Here is a 19,747-nt window from a genome sequence, read left to right as displayed (position 1 = left end):
GACTTACTTATTTTATTATCTTTAGAATTAAGAGTTAACCTAAGGCTGGTTTGTGGCTAAAGGTGTTTGAAAATTGAAATTTTTTTTGCAATAGAATTTATGCTTAATCTCATGAAGTCTCTTATGAAAACCTTAAAATGATTCATTGTCATAACATTCCATGAATACCCCAAATACTGTCGTCTTTGAAATCAAAGGCTGAATGTTCAAATCTCTCTTAGGAGATTTTTTCCAGTGGTCAGTGGTAAGTGTGTTTCCTTACAGTGAAAACTAGATTTCCAGAACTCTTGATGAGCAAAGGCTCGTATACTGTCAGACTACTATGTAAAGTCTCTAATGGTTTCCAACATGATTTTAAATTTTTTTATGTAGAAATGTTTGATTTTCTGCTTATTTGTCACAGCATATTTAATTTGTTGAAAGTAAAGGTAACCATATAGTAGAATATTAAACAATATTGTAAGATTCCAGAGGAGGTATGTCAGGGTGGCAAGGTTATGTAAAACCAATCATGATTTAAAAAGAAAAATATTATTATTTCTGTATTAGGCTTGACCCTGAATTTATACAGCAGCAAAATTTCTTTCTTGCCCAAAATTTTGTTTAATGTAGAAAAATTAATGTATGTATTTATGGACTCCTGTGTGTAGTGGTTAGTGTTCCTGACCATGACAGTCGAATCCTGTCCGTTCACAGTCAACCCAGCTTTTCATCCACTTTAAGGGGTTGGTTGATGAAATGGGTACCTGGCTCAGGTACCCATCCACACATATACACAAATATGTACATACACACACAGACATACATATACATATCAACATATATACATACATAAACAGACATATATATATTTCTTTTTCATACTATTTGCCATTTCCCGAGGTAGCGTTAAGAACAGAGGACTGGGCCTTTGAGGGAATACCCTCATCTGGCCCCCGTTCTCTGTTCCTTCTTTTGGAAAATTAGGAAAAAAAAAAAACGAGAGGGGAGGATTTCCAACCACCCACTCCCTTCCCCTTTAGTCACCTTCTATGACACGCAGGGAATACGTGGGAAGTAATTCTTTCTCCCCTTTCCCCAGGGATATATATATATTATTCATTTATATTTTATTTTATTTTGCTTTGTCGTCTCCCACGTTTGCGAGGTAGCGCAAGGAAACAGACGAAAGAAATGGCCCAACCCACCCCCATACACATGTATATACATACACATCCCCACATGCAAATATACATACCCATACATCTCAATGTACACCTATATATACACACACAGACGTATACATATATACACATGCACACAATTTACACTGCCTTTATTCATTCCCATCGCCACCTCGCCACACATGGAATAACATCCCCCTCCCCCCCCTATGTGTGCGAGGTAGTGCTAGGAAAAGACAACAAAGGCCCCATTCGTTCACACTCAGTCTTTAGCTGTCATACAATAATGCCCGAAACCACAGCTCCCTTTCCACATCCAGGCCCCACACAACTTTCCATGGTTTACCCGAGACGCTTCACATACCCTGATTCAATCCACTGACAGCAGGTCAACCCCGGTATACCACATCGATCCAGTTCACTCTATTCCTTGCCTGCCTTTCACCCTCCTGTATGTTCAGGCCCTGATCACTCAAAATCTTTTTCACTCCATCTTTCCACCTCCAATTTGGTCTCCCACTTCTCCTCGTTCCCTCCACCTCCGACACATATATCCTCTTGGTCAATCTTTCCTCACTCATTCTCTCCATATATATATATATATATATATATATATATATATATATATATATATATATATATATATATATATATATATATATGAATAAGAGCAAGGTTATTAGGTACAGTAGGGTTGAGGGTCAAGTCAATTGGGTGGTAAGTTTGAATGGAGAAAAACTGGAGGAAGTAAAGTGTTTTAAATATCTAGGAGTGGATCTGGCAGTGGATGGAACCATGGAAGCGGAAGTGGATCATAGGGTGGGGGAGGGGGCGAAAATTCTGGGAGCCTTGAAGAATGTGTGGAAGTCGAGAACATTATCTCGGAAAGCAAAAATGGGTATGTTTGAAGGAATAGTGGTTCCAACAATGTTGTATGGTTGCGAGGCGTGGGCTACGGATAGAGTTGTGCGCAGGAGGATGGATGTGCTGGAAATGAGATGTTTGAGGACAATGTGTGGTGTGAGGTGGTTTGATCGAGTAAGTAACGTAAGGGTAAGAGAGATGTGTGGAAATAAAAAGAGCGTGGTTGAGAGAGCAGAAGAGGGTGTTTTGAAATGGTTTGGGCACATGGAGAGAATGAGTGAGGAAAGATTGACCAAGAGGATATATGTGTCGGAGGTGGAGGGAACGAGGAGAAGTGAGAGACCAAATTGGAGGTGGAAAGATGGAGTGAAAAAGATTTTGTGTGATCGGGGCCTGAACATGCAGGAGGGTGAAAGGAGGGCAAGGAATAGAGTGAATTGGATCGATGTGGTATACCGGGGTTGACGTGCTGTCAGTGGATTGAATCAGGGTATGCGAAGCGTCTGGGGTAAACCATGGAAAGCTGTGTAGGTATGTATATTTGCGTGTGTGGATGTATGTATATACATGTGTATGGGGGTGGGTTGGGCCATTTCTTTCGTCAGTTTCCTTGCTCTACCTCGCAAATGCGGGAGACAGCGACAAAGCAAAAAAAAAATATATATATATATATATATCAAGGCATGTGAAGCGTCCGGGGTAAACCATGGAAAGCTGTGTAGGTATGTATATTTGCGTGTGTGGACGTGTGTATGTACATGTGTATGGGGAGGGTTGGGCCATTTCTTTCGTCTGTTTCCTTGCGCTACCTCGGAAACGCGGGAGACAGCGACAAAGTATAAAAAAAAAAAAAAAAATAAATAAATATATATATATATATATATATATATATATATATATATATATATATATTATATATATATATATACATAAGTATACTTATGTAAGTAGGAGAGATGGCCAGAGAGCGTTATTGGATTACGTGTTAATTGACAGGCGTGCGAAAGAGAGACTTTTGGATGTTAATGTGCTGAGAGGTGCAACTGGAGGGATGTCTGATCATTATCTTGTGGAGGCTAAGGTGAAGATTAGTATGGGTTTTCAGAAAAGAGGAGTGAATGTTGGGGTGAAGAAGGTGGTGAGAGTAAGTGAGCTTGGGAAGGAGACCTGTGTGGGGATAGTACCAGGAGAGACTGTGTACAGAATGGAAAAAGGTGAGAACAATGGAAGTAAGGGGAGTGGGGAGGAATGGGATGTATTTAGGGAATCAGTGATGGATTGCGCAAAAGATGCTTGTGGCATGAGAAGAGTGGGAGGTGGGCTGTTTAGAAAGGGTAGTGAGTGGTGGGATGAAGAAGTAAGAGTATTAGTGAAAGAGAAGAGAGAGGCATTTGGACGATTTTTGCAGGGAAAAAATGCAATTGAGTGGGAGAAGTATAAAAGAAAGAGACAGGAGGTCAAGAGAAAGGTGCAAGAGGTGAAAAAAAGGGCAAATGAGAGTTGGGGTGAGAGACTATCAGTAAATTTTAGGGAGAATAAAAAGATGTTCTGGAAGGAGGTAAATAGGGTGCGTAAGACAAGGGAGCAAATGGGAGCTTCAGTGAAGGGCGTAAATGGGGAGGTGATAACAAGTAGCGGTGATGTGAGAAGGAGATGGAATGAGTATTTTGAAGGTTTGTTGAATGTGTCTGATGACAGAGTGGCAGATATAGGGTGTTTTGGTCGAGGTGGTGTGCAAAGTGAGAGGGTTAGGGAAAATGAGTTGGTAAACAGAGAAGAGGTAGTAAAAGCTTTGCGGAAGATGAAAGCCGGCAAGGCAGCAGGTTTGGATGGTATTGCAGTGGAATTTATTAAGAAAGGGGGTGACTGTATTGTTGACTGGTTGGTAAGGTTATTTAATGTATGTATGACTCATGGTGAGGTGCCTGAGGATTGGCGGAATGCGTGCATAGTGCCATTGTACAAAGGCAAAGGGGATAAGAGTGAGTGCTCAAATTACAGAGGTATAAGTTTGTTGAGTATTCCTGGTAAATTATATGGGAGGGTATTGATTGAGAGGGTGAAGGCATGTACAGAGCATCAGATTGGGGAAGAGCAGTGCGGTTTCAGAAGTGGTAGAGGATGTGTGGATCAGGTGTTTGCTTTGAAGAATGTATGTGAGAAATACTTAGAAAAGCACATGGATTTGTATGTAGCATTTATGGATCTGGAGAAGGCATATGATAGAGTTGATAGAGATGCTCTGTGGAAGGTATTAAGAATATATGGTGTGGGAGGCAAGTTGTTAGAAGCAGTGAAAAGTTTTTATCGAGGATGTAAGGCATGTGTACGTGTAGGAAGAGAGGAAAGTGATTGGTTCTCAGTGAATGTAGGTTTGCGGCAGGGGTGTGTGATGTCTCCATGGTTGTTTAATTTGTTTATGGATGGGGTTGTAAGGGAGGTAAATGCAAGAGTCCTGGAAAGAGGGGCAAGTATGAAGTCTGTTGGGGATGAGAGAGCTTGGGAAGTGAGTCAGTTGTTGTTCGCTGATGATACAGCGCTGGTGGCTGATTCATGTGAGAAACTGCAGAAGCTGGTGACTGAGTTTGGTAAAGTGTGTGGAAGAAGAAAGTTGAGAGTAAATGTGAATAAGAGCAAGGTTATTAGGTACAGTAGGGGTGAGGGTCAAGTCAATTGGGAGGTGAGTTTGAATGGAGAAAAACTGGAGGAAGTGAAGTGTTTTAGATATCTGGGAGTGGATCTGTCAGCGGATGGAACCATGGAAGCGGAAGTGGATCATAGGGTGGGGGAGGGGGCGAAAATTTTGGGAGCCTTGAAAAATGTGTGGAAGTCGAGAACATTATCTCGGAAAGCAAAAATGGGTATGTTTGAGGGAATAGTGGTTCCAACAATGTTGTATGGTTGCGAGGCGTGGGCTATGGATAGAGATGTGCGCAGGAGGATGGATGTGCTGGAAATGAGATGTTTGAGGACAATGTGTGGTGTGAGGTGGTTTGATCGAGTAAGTAACGTAAGGGTAAGAGAGATGTGTGGAAATAAAATGAGCGTGGTTGAGAGAGCAGAAGAGGGTGTTTTGAAATGGTTTGGGCACATGGAGAGAATGAGTGAGGAGAGATTGACCAAGAGGATATATGTGTCGGAGGTGGAGGGAACGAGGAGAAGAGGGAGACCAAATTGGAGGTGGAAAGATGGAGTGAAAAAGATTTGTGTGATCGGGGCCTGAACATGCAGGAGGGTGAAAGGAGGGCAAGAAATAGAGTGAATTGGAGTCATGTGGTATACAGGGGTTGACGTGCTGTCAGTGGATTGAAGCAAGGCATGTGAAGCGTCTGGGGTAAACCATGGAAAGCTGTGTAGGTATGTATATTTGCGTGTGTGGACGTGTGTATGTACATGTGTATGGGGGGGGGGGGTTGGGCCATTTCTTTCGTCTGTTTCCTTGCGCTACCTCGCAAACGCGGGAGACAGCGACAAAGTATAAAAAAAAAAAAAAAAAAAAAATATATATATATATTATCCCTGGAGATACGGGAGAAAGAATACTTCACACGTATTCCCTGCGTGTCGTAGGAGGCGACGAAAAGGGAAGGGAGCGGGGGGCTGGAAATCCTCCCCTCTCGTTTTTTTTTTATTTTTCCAAAACAAGGAACAGAGAAGGGTTCCAGGTGAGGATATTCCCTCAAAGGCCCAGTCCTCTGTTCTTAGTGCTACCTCGCTAACGCGGGAAATGGCGAATAGTATGAATATATGTATATATACACATTTATTTATATTTATTTTGCTTTGTCGCTGTCTCCCACGTTAGCGAGGTAGCGTAAGGAAACAGATGAAAGAATGGCCCAACCCACCCACATACACATGTATATGCATACACGTCCACACACGCAAATATACATACCTATACATCTCAATGTATACATATATATACACACACAGACATATACATATATACACATGTACATAATTCATACTGCCTTTATTCATTCCCGTCGCCACGTCACCACACATGAAATAACAACCCCCTCCTCCCTCATGTGTGCGAGCTAGCGCTAGAAAAGACAACAAAGGCCCCATTCGTTCACACTCAGTCTCAAGCTGTCATGTAATAATGCACCGAAACCACAGCTCCCTTTCCACATCCAGGCCCCACAGAACTTTCCATGGTTTACCCCAGACGCCTCACATGCCCTGGTTCAATCCATTAACAGCACGTCGACCCCGGTATACCACATCGTTCCAATTCATTGTATTCCTTGCACGCCTTTCACCCTCCTGCATGTTCAGGCCCCAATCACTCAAAATCTTTTTCACGCCATCTTTCCACCTACAGTTTGGTCTCCCAGTTCTCCTCCTTCCCTCCACCTCTGACACGTAAAACCTCTTGGTCAATATTTCCTCACTCATTCTCTCCTCTTCTGCTCTCTCAACCACACTCTTTTTATTACCACACATCTCTCTTACCCTATTATTACTTACTCGATCAAACCACCTCACTCCACATATTATCCTCAAACATCTCATTTCCAGCACATCCACCCTCCTGCGCACAACTCTATCCGTAGCCCACGCCTCGCAACCATACAACATTGTTGGAACCACTGTTCCTTCAAACATACCCATTTTTGCTTTCTGAGATAATGTTCTCGACTTCCACACATTCTTCAAGGCTCCCAGAATTTTCGCCCCCTCCCCCACCCTATGATTCACTTGCGCTTCCATGGTTCTGTCCGCTGCCAAATCCACTCCCAGATATCTAAAACACTTCACTTCCTCCAGTTTTTCTCCATTCAAACTTACCTCCCAATTGCCTTGACCCTCAACTCTTCTGTACCCAATAACCTTGCTCTTATTCACATTTACTCTCAACTTTCTTCTTTCACACACTTTACCAAACTCAGTCACCAGCTTCTGTAGTTTCTCACATGAATCAGCCACCAGCGCTGTATCATCAGCGAACAACAACTGACACTTCCCATGCTCTCTCATCCACAACAGACTGCATACTTGCCCCTCTTTCCAAAACTCTTGCATTCACCTCCCTAACAACCCCATCCATAAACAAATTAAATAACCATGGAGACATCACACACCCCTGCCGCAAACCTACATTCACTGAGAACCAATCACTTTCCTCTCTTCCTACACGTACACATGCCTTACATCCTCGATAAGAACTTTTCCCTGCTTCTAATAACTTGCCTCCCACACCATATATTCTTAATACCTTCCACAGAGCATCTCTATCAACTCTATCATATGCCTTCTCCAAATCCATAAATGCTACATATAAATCCATTTGCTTTTCTAAGTATTTCTCACATACATTCTTCATAGCAAACACCTGATCCACACATCCTCTACCACTTCTGAAACCACACTGCTCTTCCCCAATCTAATGCTCTGTACATGCCTTCACCCTCTCAATCAATACCCTCCCACATAATTTACCAGGAATACTCAACAAACTTTTTTTTTTTTTTTTCATACTATTCGCTATTTCCCGCGATAGCGAGGTAGCGTTAAGAACAGAGGACTGGGCCTTTGAGGAAATATCCTCACCTGGACCTCTTCTCTGTTCCTTCTTTTGGAAAATTAAAAAAAAAACTTATACCTCTGTAATTTGAGCACTCACCTTTGTCCCCTTTGCCTTTGTACAATGACACTATGCACGCATTCCACCAATCGTCAGGCACCTCACCATGAGTCATACATACATTAAATAACCTTACCAACCAGTCAACAATACAGTCACCCCCTTTTTTTAATAAATTCCATTGCAATACCATCCAAACCCGCTGCCTTGCTGGCTTTCATCTTCCACAAAGCTTATACTACCTCTTCTCTGTTTACCAAATCATTTCCCCTAACCCTCTCACTTTGCACACCACCTCGACCAAAACACCCTATATCTGCCACTCTATCATCAAACACATTCAACAAACCTTCCAAATACTTACTCCATCTCCTTCTCACATCACCACTACTTGTTATCACCTCCCATTATCCCCCTTCACTGAAGTTCCCATTTGTTCCCTTGTCTTACGCACTTTATTTACCTCTTTCCAAAACATCTTTTTATTCTCCCTAATATTTAATGATAATCTCTCTCTCTATATATATACACATGTACATATTCATACATGCTTGCCTTCATCCATTCCTGGTGCTACCCTGCGCCACACGAAACAGCATCGCCAGCCCTTGCTTCAGCAAGGCAGCACCAGAAAAACAGACAAAAAAAGGCCACATTCGTTCACACTCAGTGTCTAGCTGTCATGTGCAATGCACCAAAACCACAGCTCCCTTTCCACGTCCAGGGAAGTTTCAGGAGGGTACATGCACTAGAGATAGATCAGTATGATTTCCACAATTTTCATCTTGAGAACTAACAATATGCCTTTCTGAAGGAGAATAATAGACATTTTAAGTTATTTCTTTATAGAAAAATAAAACAATACAAATATGAGCAAAATAGCAGCATTCATGAGTCAGCAACAAACATTGTCACAAACATACACTTGCCTCAGCCAATACCACGTGGACCCACACAAAATTGTATGCAACTCATCATAATACAAGTAAACACCATTTTAGTATGAGAAAACAGTCATTAAGAGTGTGGCCTATCATTTAACCTGACCATTAATGATCAGAGGATTAAACAACGAAGAGAAAATATTGTTGAGCAAATTCATCCATGGATTCCTGTAAAATTGGTGTTAATGTTATAAATACAGCATTAATGTTCATGTAATGAGAGTGATTTTTGTAACAAATTTGTGAACACAGATTTTAAGAGCATGCTTCTGAATTACCTAATTTCTCATAAAATCAAGCAAGAAAATTATGCAAAAGATTCATAATGATGGTGTGTGGCAGAGTTGACTGAGTAAGCAAACTACAGGCGATGGGTAAAAGTATTACAAAAATGGAATAAGATATAATTGAAAGAATGATGTAAAAATTTCATACTTTGAAAAATGAGCTGTGATACCATTCCATGTACCAAATGTCATTTAAAACTGCATCAACAGGTTACTGTGTTGATGAGTTTTCTTGTCGTACTTTGATGTGTTGAAAAAAGATTGATTTCTGGTATGCCTGGTGATTATTTGGTTGTTTAGTAGAGGTTTCCCACAAATTATAATTTTCATCCTGGTTTGCTCGTTTGGTTGGGGATTCCAAATAATTATAATTTTCATCTTGGTTTGTCAGTGATTTATTGCATAACCTTTGTTTCATGTTTGATTTTTTTATTGTTTTATGCTTGATCCAGATGGAAATGCACATTTGGTATAACTGGCCAAGTTATTGTTTTAAGTAGTTAGATTATCTATTCCTAAACTAATTTCTAGTAACATAGGCTGGATCAGGTATACCTAACCTCTTAATTAGTTGATAATGGTAATAATGACTATGATAATAGTAATAATTATGATAATAATGATACTAATGATTGTAACCTCTGCTTTTCGTATTTTTAGGACAGCAATATATGTAGAATTGTGCCTAAAGAGTTTACTCTAGTTTTTAAACGTTTATGGTGTGATTTGAAATCTGTTAATATTTTTGAGAAAAAACCAAGAGAACTGGAAATGATTAGCACTGTCACCCAATATATATATGATATGATATACATATTGTGTACACACACACACACACCCCAGGATCTCTTTCCAGGAGTCCTGTTGTTACTTAGGACATCTTCCCATGGGAACTGACAGCCCAAAGCTGTGCTATTCCCAGTGAAAGGGAAATGTGGACTCCTTTGAAATGAATTCTTTGATGAGCCTGTACTCTCAGTGATATATCCATGTCAGACATTACTTCACCTGTGCTGTAACCTCATTAATATATATTTCTATGTATATACATCCCTTCTCAGTCACCTTCCATGTCGCAAGAGATACATAGGTTGTATTCTTTCTCCCTTATCCCCAAGAATAACACCTATTATATATGAGTAGAAGTAAGAAATTAAAAGGTACTTGCCGTAAACACAAAAAGGTTCGTCACCCCAGCCGTATAGGGTACACCTCACTGACAGTGTTGGTCCACCATCACTGCTGCTCAAGTAGTCTCTCTGGCAGGTTGCGTTGACTATGGCTCCAACCTTCCACAACCCAGAGTACCAGTCTGTTGTGGCCTTGTACATAATTGGCTCTCTCAGGCACTCTGTCAAGGTACATGACAAGTATGAACCATTGCTGTTAACCGGAGAGAGCTGTGATATATCTTCCTCAATGCTGAAAGGAACCCTAGAGTAACTTACGCTGGCAAGGGAACACAAGAGGCTGCTCCCATTCTGGTTGGTCCTCTGAAGTAGTGGGCTCGAGGCAGGCTACCTGCATGGACCTACTTCCATCCTCTGGACCTGTCTTGAGCACGTCCCTGACACAGTGATACGTGATGACAGTGCCAGGTGCACGGCTCATGGGAATCCCAGGCACTTCCTCCAAGGTGATCATTGGTGGACATGACAACTCTAGTGGGAGCAAGCTTAGGTTACTCCCAAAAGTGCTTAGATATGATCGTAAATATTTATATTTACTTTTACTTCACCACATTTCAAAGATTCCTCCAACAAATATCTCCCCAGTTTCTCAGACCCCAAAATCCATCCTACAGATCAAGTTATGGATAGATATATTTCCAGATAAGTGGAGTAGGTGTTAAAATGGCAAGGCACCTCTGTCATAGTCGTAGGGCCTAGCCCACCATTCTATACTCTTCAGTAACCTTCCATCCCAGCTGGGTTCTGCCATGAGCACCGCTAACTGTCCAGGAAAAAGCCAGGAGTCAGTGAGAAAAAAAGGAGACCATTCCTGCTTACATAGCAGACAGTGAATTAGATGAGAAAATACTCATATATATTATTCATTATTCTCTTTTTGAATAAGACAAAGGTCTGGTGTGTTAAATACTGTGTAAGACCCATTATAATACATGTACAGACATCTTATTATGGAACAGAGCCACATAAATAGATTTAAGAGTAATAGAAATGGTTAAAGTATTTGACTTTATGACAGTCTTGATAGCTTGAATACGTTCATAATGTTCATATATTGATGTATAAAATCCAAATTATTCATCATACATCTACGCGTGCATAGTGCCATTGTACAAAGGCAAAGGGGATAAGAGTGAGTGCTCAAATTACAGAGGTATAAGTTTGTTGAGTATTCCTGGTAAATTATATGGGAGGGTATTGATTGAGAGGGTGAAGGCATGTACAGAGCATCAGATTGGGGAAGAGCAGTGTGGTTTCAGAAGTGGTAGAGGATGTGTGGATCAGGTGTTTGCTTTGAAGAATGTATGTGAGAAGTACTTAGAAAAGCAAATGTATATTTGCTTGTGTGGACGTATGTATATACATGTGTATGGGGGTGGGTTGGGCCATTTCTTTCGTCTGTTTCCTTGCGCTACCTCGCAAACGCGGGAGACAGCGACAAAGCAAAAAAATATATATATATATATATATATAATATATATATATATATATATATATATATATATATATATAATACATACATTAAATAACCTTACCAACCAGTCAACAATACAGTCACCCCCTTTTTTAATAAATTCCACTGCAATACCATCCAAACCTGCTGCCTTGCCGGCTTTCATCTTCCGCAAAGCTTTCACTACCTCTTCTCTGTTTACCAAATCATTTTCCCTAACCCTCTCACTTTGCACACCACCTCGACCAAAACACCCTATATCTGCCACTCTATATATATATATATATATATATATATATATATAATATATATATATATATATATATATATATTGTTGCTCTTCACAAACGTCTAAAGAAAAGAATTTCAATATTCAGACAGCAGCTGCATTGCCATTTATGACAATATCTTGTATTTCTTCAGTGGCCATAATAGCTAGAGTCACTCACATCCTCACAGCTGCTCCAGCTATCACCACTACCACACTCCCAACATGAAGTCTCGTTGGTAACATCAGGACACAGATTCATAGTTTGTTCATGAATCCAGTCACCTGGAAAAGAGTGATTCTCATCAATAATTCCTTCAATATACTCCCCTGGAATGATTTGCTTTCATTTCCCCTTACTTGATAAGACAGTAATATCCCTAAGCCAAAATGCCCATGGAAAACCATCATGATTTTTTTCCTCTTAATTTGTTCTCATATAACATTTGCTCTAGATTTATATTTCTTACTAGCATTTCCATGGCAATGGCCAATGACATTCAAGACGTAGCTGTCCGAGGTAATGGAGACAGGTCCACATGTGGTGTGTAGCAACGAATCGGCCTTATCCACCATGATAAACTGAGGACAAGTGTACAATGTTAATTATGCTTAATTGATGAAATGAAAATTGATTTTATTTTTAAATCAACCTAACCTAGCTTAGCATCTATTAAAACCTAGCTTAGCATCTATTAAACCAACTTGGCGTCCAACCTTCTTAAACTGATGCAGAATGGTCAACTGACCTAACCTAGCCCCATACACACACACAATACATACCCAGTGTAAACTAGTGTAGCATAGCTTCAACTGGACTATAGTGTAGCGTAGCTTCAACTGAACTAACCTAGCATGGTAAACCCAGCCCAGATTAGTACAGCATAGCATCAACCAACTTAACTAGTATGGAACCACCCAATATAAACTGCTGCTGCATAGACTGCATGTAACATAATATAGTCTAGTTCTAAGGTCACCCAAATTAACAATGTCATTAGACATCTGCCAATCTAATCTAGCATACATGGCATCTGGCAAGCTATCATAGCATTGCTTAGCTAGGTGCAATCTATCGTAACATTGTCTAGCTAGGTGCAATCTATCGTAGCATTGCTTAGCTAGGTGCAATCTATCGTAGCATTGCTTAGCTTGGTGCAACCTATCGTAGCATAACTTATCTTTGTTCAACAAAGAGTATTTTAGCTTTGCCACGTCCGGACTATCTTAGCTTAGTCATCCAATCTTGCTTCATCCAAACTATCTTAGCTCTCTCTCCCATCTTTCTTCATCCAAATCAATCATACTTATTCAGTCTCGCTTCATCCAAACTATCTTAGCTCAGTCATCCAATCTATCCATGCCAAGTTAATGTCACCCATTCCCTCCTGTATTATAGCCAGTCATCCAATCTATCCTTCCCAATTTAGCGTCATCCCTCCCTCCTATATTATAGCCAGTCATCCAATCTATCCTTCCAAATTTAGCATCATCCCTCCCTCCTATATTATAGCCAGTCATCCAATCTATCCTTCCCAATTTAGTGTCATCCATCCTTCCTATATTATAGCCAGTCATCCACTCTATCCTTCCCAATTTAGCATCATCCCTCCCTCCTATATTATAACCAGTCATCCAATCTATCCTTCCCAATTTAGCGTCATCCCTCCTCCTATATTATAGTCTGTCATCCAATCTATCCTTGCCAATTTAGCGTCATCCATTCCCTCATATTATAGCCAGTCATCCAATCTATCCTTCCCAATTTAGCGTCATCCCTCCTCCTATATTATAGCCTGTCATCCAATCTATCCTTCCCAATTTAGCGTCATCCATCCTGCCTATATTATAGCCAGTCATCCAATCTATCCTTGCCAATTTAAAGTCACCCATTCCCTCCTGTATTATAGCCAGTCATCCAATCTATCCTTCCCAATTTAGCGTCATCCATTCCCTCCTATATTATAGCCTGTCATCCAATCTATCCTTGCCAATTTAGCGTAATTGGTGACCAGGATTTAATGAACCAAATTTCATTATGCAAATTTGATATTTTAACATATTAGGTTCAATAACTCGAATTTTCCTTAGTTTAACCCTAAGGGAAGCATTGTTTTGTGGTTTATTATATTTTATATATATGCAAATTTGGATGTCAAAGGAAATGTTTAAAAAAAGAAAGATTTGTGTTCAAAAAAGCATCTCCATATATAATTTACAATTATTACTCTAAACTGCTTGTTAGGGAGTTGTAGGGCCGTAACGTATGGAAAGATTGAGCTAAATAACTTAATCTTCACATTTTTCTAAATGAAGTACAATTGTGAGACATAATAATTCATTTATATAATATTTTTAGTTCATTAAGACTTTTCCTACACATATTTAAAGAATTCAAATGTAAATGAAAAATAGATTACCAATTTAAGTAACGATACTAAACATCATTTGTAGTAGACTAATATCATTAATTAACTATATGGTATATTGTGTCATTAGGTAAATGTCATTGGATAAAGAGGATGTTGGTAAATGAGGTAATTAAGGGAATAATTATTGGAACAAGTGGGCAATGAACGACTGGCGTCAGTGCGGCTCAAGACCGCGTTGAGGAAGGACGTGAAGTTATCGTCTGATCACCTCTTAATTACTTCCGGTAATTAAGTTATAATTAACGACTTCACTCCCTTGATAATCGTTGACTACACTCTCGTCATCAAGGTAAGCTCATAGGTGTTATTAATTACTAAATCACCTCGTAAATAAACGTAGAAAATGCTTTGAAGCATTTGGTCGTAAGGTGACATGTTTGGTCACGTCATTTGTTATGGAATATTTGAGGTTATTTAATTATGTTTTAGGAGTTGTAATAACCTCTATGGAGTCCCTACAATATCTAGAGTGGTTATAACCTGTGGGGGTTGTGGTTGTAGCCCATCACAACTCCAATTTCAGGACTTTTACGTAAGGTGAAGGGGTGAAGGGGAGGGGGTAAAGGCCATTGAAGTTGAGGGAAAAGTCTAGAATAATAAATGGCTTCTGTGGTATTTATTTTCGGGGCCATTTATCTTTCCACCCCCCCCTTTCTCTGTCTCCCTCCCTCCCAGCCGGCCATTTAGGTTGGCCGTTTAAAAGGTGGTAATTGGTGTATTTATTCATTATTTTCAGGTGTGAGTCTTATTGCTATCGTAATTAATTTATTGTTTATCTGGTAATTACTGGAACCTACTGATTTCCATAAGGTCAGTGAGCCACATTTATATATATATATATATATATATATATATATATATATATATATATATATATATATATATATATATAGTTTTATACTTGATCGCCTTTTCCCGGGTTAGCGTGTAGCGCCCCCCACACACATATATTTTATTGTTGTAATTTTTTTATTTTGCTTTGTCGCTGTCTCCCGCGTTTGCGAGGTAGCGCAAGGAAACAGACGAAAGAATGGCCCAACCCGTCCACATACACATGTATATACATACACGTCCCACACACGCAAATATACATACCTATACATCTCAATGTACACGCATATATATACACACACAGACATATACATATATACACATGTACATAATTCATACAGTCTTCCTTCATTTTTCCCATCGCCACCTCGCCACACATGGAATAACATCCCCCTCCCCACTCATGTCTGCGAGGTAACGCTAGGAAAAGACAACAAAGTCCACATTCGTTCACACTCAGTCTCTAGCTGTCATGTAATAATGCACCGAAACCACAGCTCCCTTTCCACATCCAGGCCCCACACAACTTTCCATGGTTTACCCAAGACGCTTCACATGCCCTGGTTCAATCCATTGACAGCACGTCGACCCCGGTATACCACATCGTTTCAATTCATTATATCCCTTGCACGCCTCTCACCCTCCTGCATGTTCAGGGTTCAATCCATTGACAGCACGTCGACCCCGGTGTACCACATCGTTCCAATTCACCCTATCCCTTGCACGCCTCTTACCCTCCTGCATGTTCATGGTTCAATCCATTGACAGCACGTCGACCCCGGTATACCACATCCTTCCAATTCACTCTATTCCTTGCATGCCTTTCATACTGAATGTGACCTTTGGCGACGTATATATGTCTTTATTATTGAGATAAATGACTTTAACCTTTGTTGCATTATTTGATAATTAGCTCCACTTCAGGCGAAGGCAAATTAATTCATTTATGATGTTAAAGGAAGCAACACTGCGTGTATGTAATATATGACTGCAATGGAGACATTGTCGCTATTAACCAATTTAATCCATGACCATTTCTAAGTAGTTAATGGAGATTTAATGACTTTTGAAACGCCAGTTAAGTTTAATTACACTTAAGCGCCAGTTAAACCTGACCTAACCTTGATATATGATTATTTCCCTAACTTTTTTTTTTTTTAACAAACTGGATGACTTTTGTTTACATTTGCGCCGACCTTTGACCTGACCCCAAGGGTTAGGTCTGTGATACGTGTAATTAACCTCCAATCACCTATAACAAGGGTTGATGGTAGTTATGTCTGAATAGGCTTGTAGTGAATATTAAGCTCAAGTGTTATAACCCCACATAGACTAGTGATTAAAGATGGCAGTTACAGATAATTAGGGTTAATTACGGGTTTCTTCAGGGATGGTTCGTATAATTAGGGTTAATTACATGTATCTTCAGGGATGGTTCGTATAATTTTGAGCTGGAAATTAAACTTTTATAGAAATGATTTAGACGAATAATGTAGAAAACGCGTAAAGCACTATTATGGCTAATTGATATTGACCTTAATAACCACGTAATTGATCTTACTGGTTGTTAATTGACCGTGTACAAGATGAATCTTGAACTTAACTGATTAGCATTGGTAATTACATTGTTATGCAATAATTTAGACTCTGCTGGCCTTGGTAATTACCTTACTAATTCAGACTCTGCTGGCCTTGGTAATTACCTTACTAATTTAGACTCTGCTGCCCTTGGTAATTACCTTACTAATTTAGACTCTGCTGACCTTGGTAATTACCTTACTAATTTAGACTCTGCTGGCCTTGGTAATTACCTTACTAATTTAGACTCTGCTGACCTTGGTAATTACCTTACTAATTTAGACTCTGCTGGCCTTGGTAATTATCTTACTATTTAGACTTTGCTGGCTTGGTAATTACTTACTAATTTGACTCTGCTGGCCTTGGTAATTACCTTACTAATTCAGACTCTGCTGGCCTTGGTAATTACCTTACTAATTTAGACTCTGCTGCCCTTGGTAATTACCTTACTAATTTAGACTCTGCTGACCTTGGTAATTACCTTACTAATTTAGACTCTGCTGGCCTTGGTAATTATCTTACTAATTTAGACTCTGCTGACCTTGGTAATTACCTTACTAATTTAGACTCTGCTGGCCTTGGTAATTACCTTACTAATTTAGACTCTGCTGACCTTGGTAATTACCTTACTAATTTAGACTCTGCTGGCCTTGGTAATTATCTTACTAATTTAGACTTTGCTGGCCTTGGTAATTACCTTACTAATTTAGACTCTGCTGGCCCTGTTAATTACGTTACTATGCGATAATTGATAGACTCCCCTGGCCTCATGGACATGAATTCCTAATGACCCTTCATGGCCTTAATTGATAACTACTTACCTTCATAATTAGAGGTCGTCCAGTGCCATCCACTTCATGATTCATATCCACTAAGTTCTGCAGACCTGGCGAAGGAAAACGAGTTAGCCTCTCTCATGACATGTGCATAATTAATGTGGCCAGTTAAGTGTATTGTGGCCAGTTAATTGTATTGTGGCCAGTTAATTGTGGCGTTAATTGTATTGTGGCCAGTTAATTGTATTTTGGCCAGTTGTATTTTGGCCAGTTAATTGTATTTTTAGCCTTCATACTCTACGTGGGAATCACTTCCATGAATCCCCACATCTGTGCCACAGTTGGGTCAGTGAATCCCCACATTTGTGCCACAGTTGGGTCAGTGAATCCCCACATTTGTGCCACAGTTGGGTCAGTGAATCCCCACATTTGTGCCACAGTTGGGTCAGTGAATCCCCACATTTGTGCCACAGTTGGGTCAGTGAATCCCCACATTTGTGCCACAGTTGGGTCAGTGAATCCCCACATTTGTGCCACAGTTGGGTCAGTGAATCCCCACATCTGTGCCACAGTTGGGTCAGTGAATCCCCACATTGTGCCACAGTTGGTGTCAGTGAAATCCCACATCTGTGCCACAGTTGGGTCAGTGAATCCCCACATCTGTGCCACAGTTGGGTCAGTGAATCCCCACATTTGTGCCACAGTTGGGTCAGTGAATCCCCACATTTGTGCCACAGTTGGGTCAGTGAATCCCCACATTTGTGCCACAGTTGGGTCAGTGAATCCCCACATCTGTGCCACAGTTGGGTCAGTGAATCCCCACATCTGTGCCACAGTTGGGTCAGTGAATCCCCACATATGTGCCACAGCTGGGTCAGTGAATCCCCACATTGTGCACAGTTGGGTCAGTGAATCCCACATTGTGCCACAGTTGGGTCAGTGAATCCCCACATTTGTGCCACAGTTGGGTCAGTGAATCCCACATCTGTGCCACAGTTGGGTCAGTGAATCCCCACATCTGTGCCACAGTTGGGTCAGTGAATCCCCACATTTGTGCCACAGCTGGGTCAGTGAATCCCCCCCACACATATCTATGCCACAGGTGGGCCAGGTCTGGAAACTTACCCTAACCGCCTCCCGTTTTCTATCTCGTCCGGGCGGTTAATGCTAATGAAGTCTTGTGATTTGTGAAGTTAACATTAAGAGGCTAATAAAGTCTTGGATTCATGTTTGGCCAATGCACAGGTACATTAAGCTTAATGAGTCTTGGCCATGATTTTTGGCCATGGTACATAAGTTTAATAATTTGTATTATGGCCACAGGACATTAAGCTAATCACAGTCTGTGATTATATGAAAATAATTAACTAAATAAATTGTTTTCCACGATGGATAATTGGGAAAGGTTGAACACATCTTCATTTTACGAACCTGATAATGATAGATAACTGAATAAATTGTTTTCCTTGATGGATAATTGGAGAAGGTGAACATACCTTCATTTTACGAACCTGAAATAATGATAGATAACTGAATAAATTGTTTTCCTTGATGTAATTGGAGAAGGTAACATAACCTTCTTTTACAATTGACAACCTGAGTAATTAAGTGATTAAATGTAAGCTAAATAAATTGTTTTCCTTGATGGATAATTGGAGAAGGTGAACATACCTTCATTTTACGAACCTGAAATAATGATAAATGACTAAATAAATTGTTTTCGACGGAATAGATAATTGGAAAAGGTGAAAAAAACTCTTTACGAAGCTTAAATTTAGCCAAAGCATTTCAAAGTCTTATTAACATAACTGTCATTGTCCTAGACTCTTATGGAATCATTATCTTAACTACCCAATGCGAGTAGTTGAATCATTTCCTAATTTACGAATGGCTGAGTAACTATATCAGCAATAGGCCAACCACCACAAACTAGTCTATACCTTTTAACAACCACCAAAGCTGCCACACAATAGTTAAATATGCATATTATCATCAGTGTTCGCACTGGACCAAAATACTTTTCGTGTTAGATTAAACTTCGACGTAGATTAATGACAAACTTCAACACGTTTTTTTTTTTTTCGTTCAGTCTTTAAATGATTACACGTCTTCGTTGTGGAATTGGTCGTTAGTGTTTCGAGAGAATTGGCCTCGTGTTGAGTGTGATTGTATTAGCATTTTTTTATGGGGGAAGGGGTAGGAGGGTGAGCTGAAGTTGGGTACTTCGCTTCAAGTGATCGATTGGCTGGCAGTCTAGCCTAGGTTACATTAAGCTTAATGAAGTTTATGATTGATTATGAAGCCAGGTTACATTAAGCTTAATGAAGTTTGTGATTATGAAGCACAGGTTACATTAAGCTTAATGAAG

General features: G+C 40.0%; 2 protein-coding genes across 4 annotated transcripts in view; one reads left to right on the top strand and one right to left on the bottom strand.

The window, feature by feature from the left end:
- Positions 1–3,290: 3,290 nt before the first annotated feature.
- On the bottom strand, positions 3,291–17,469 carry LOC139762947 (uncharacterized). Its single transcript, XM_071688270.1, has 6 exons — positions 17,425–17,469; positions 12,233–12,344; positions 11,952–12,047; positions 10,717–10,890; positions 10,300–10,512; positions 3,291–10,202 (listed from the first exon to the last, which is right to left on the bottom strand). Exons 1-6 carry the CDS (start codon positions 17,467–17,469, stop codon positions 9,913–9,915), a joined length of 930 nt encoding a protein of 309 aa, XP_071544371.1. The 3' UTR covers positions 3,291–9,912.
- The window catches only part of LOC139762872 (uncharacterized), a 77,695-nt gene continuing 72,280 nt past the window's right edge, over positions 14,333–19,747 (top strand). For 2 of the 3 annotated variants that reach the window (XM_071688103.1, XM_071688100.1), the window contains exon 1: positions 14,345–14,483. The gene's annotated coding sequence lies outside the window, so the exon portion shown is untranslated. Of the gene's footprint in view, positions 14,484–19,747 lie in introns of all 3 variants that reach the window. The other variant, XM_071688102.1, reaches the window with a different exon arrangement.

The sequence above is a fragment of the Panulirus ornatus genome, chromosome 45 (assembly GCF_036320965.1).
Source record: "Panulirus ornatus isolate Po-2019 chromosome 45, ASM3632096v1, whole genome shotgun sequence".
Classification (NCBI taxonomy): Eukaryota; Metazoa; Arthropoda; class Malacostraca; order Decapoda; family Palinuridae; genus Panulirus; species Panulirus ornatus.
Note: the sequence above shows the minus strand (reverse complement) of the source record. Positions and strands in the feature narration are given on the sequence as shown.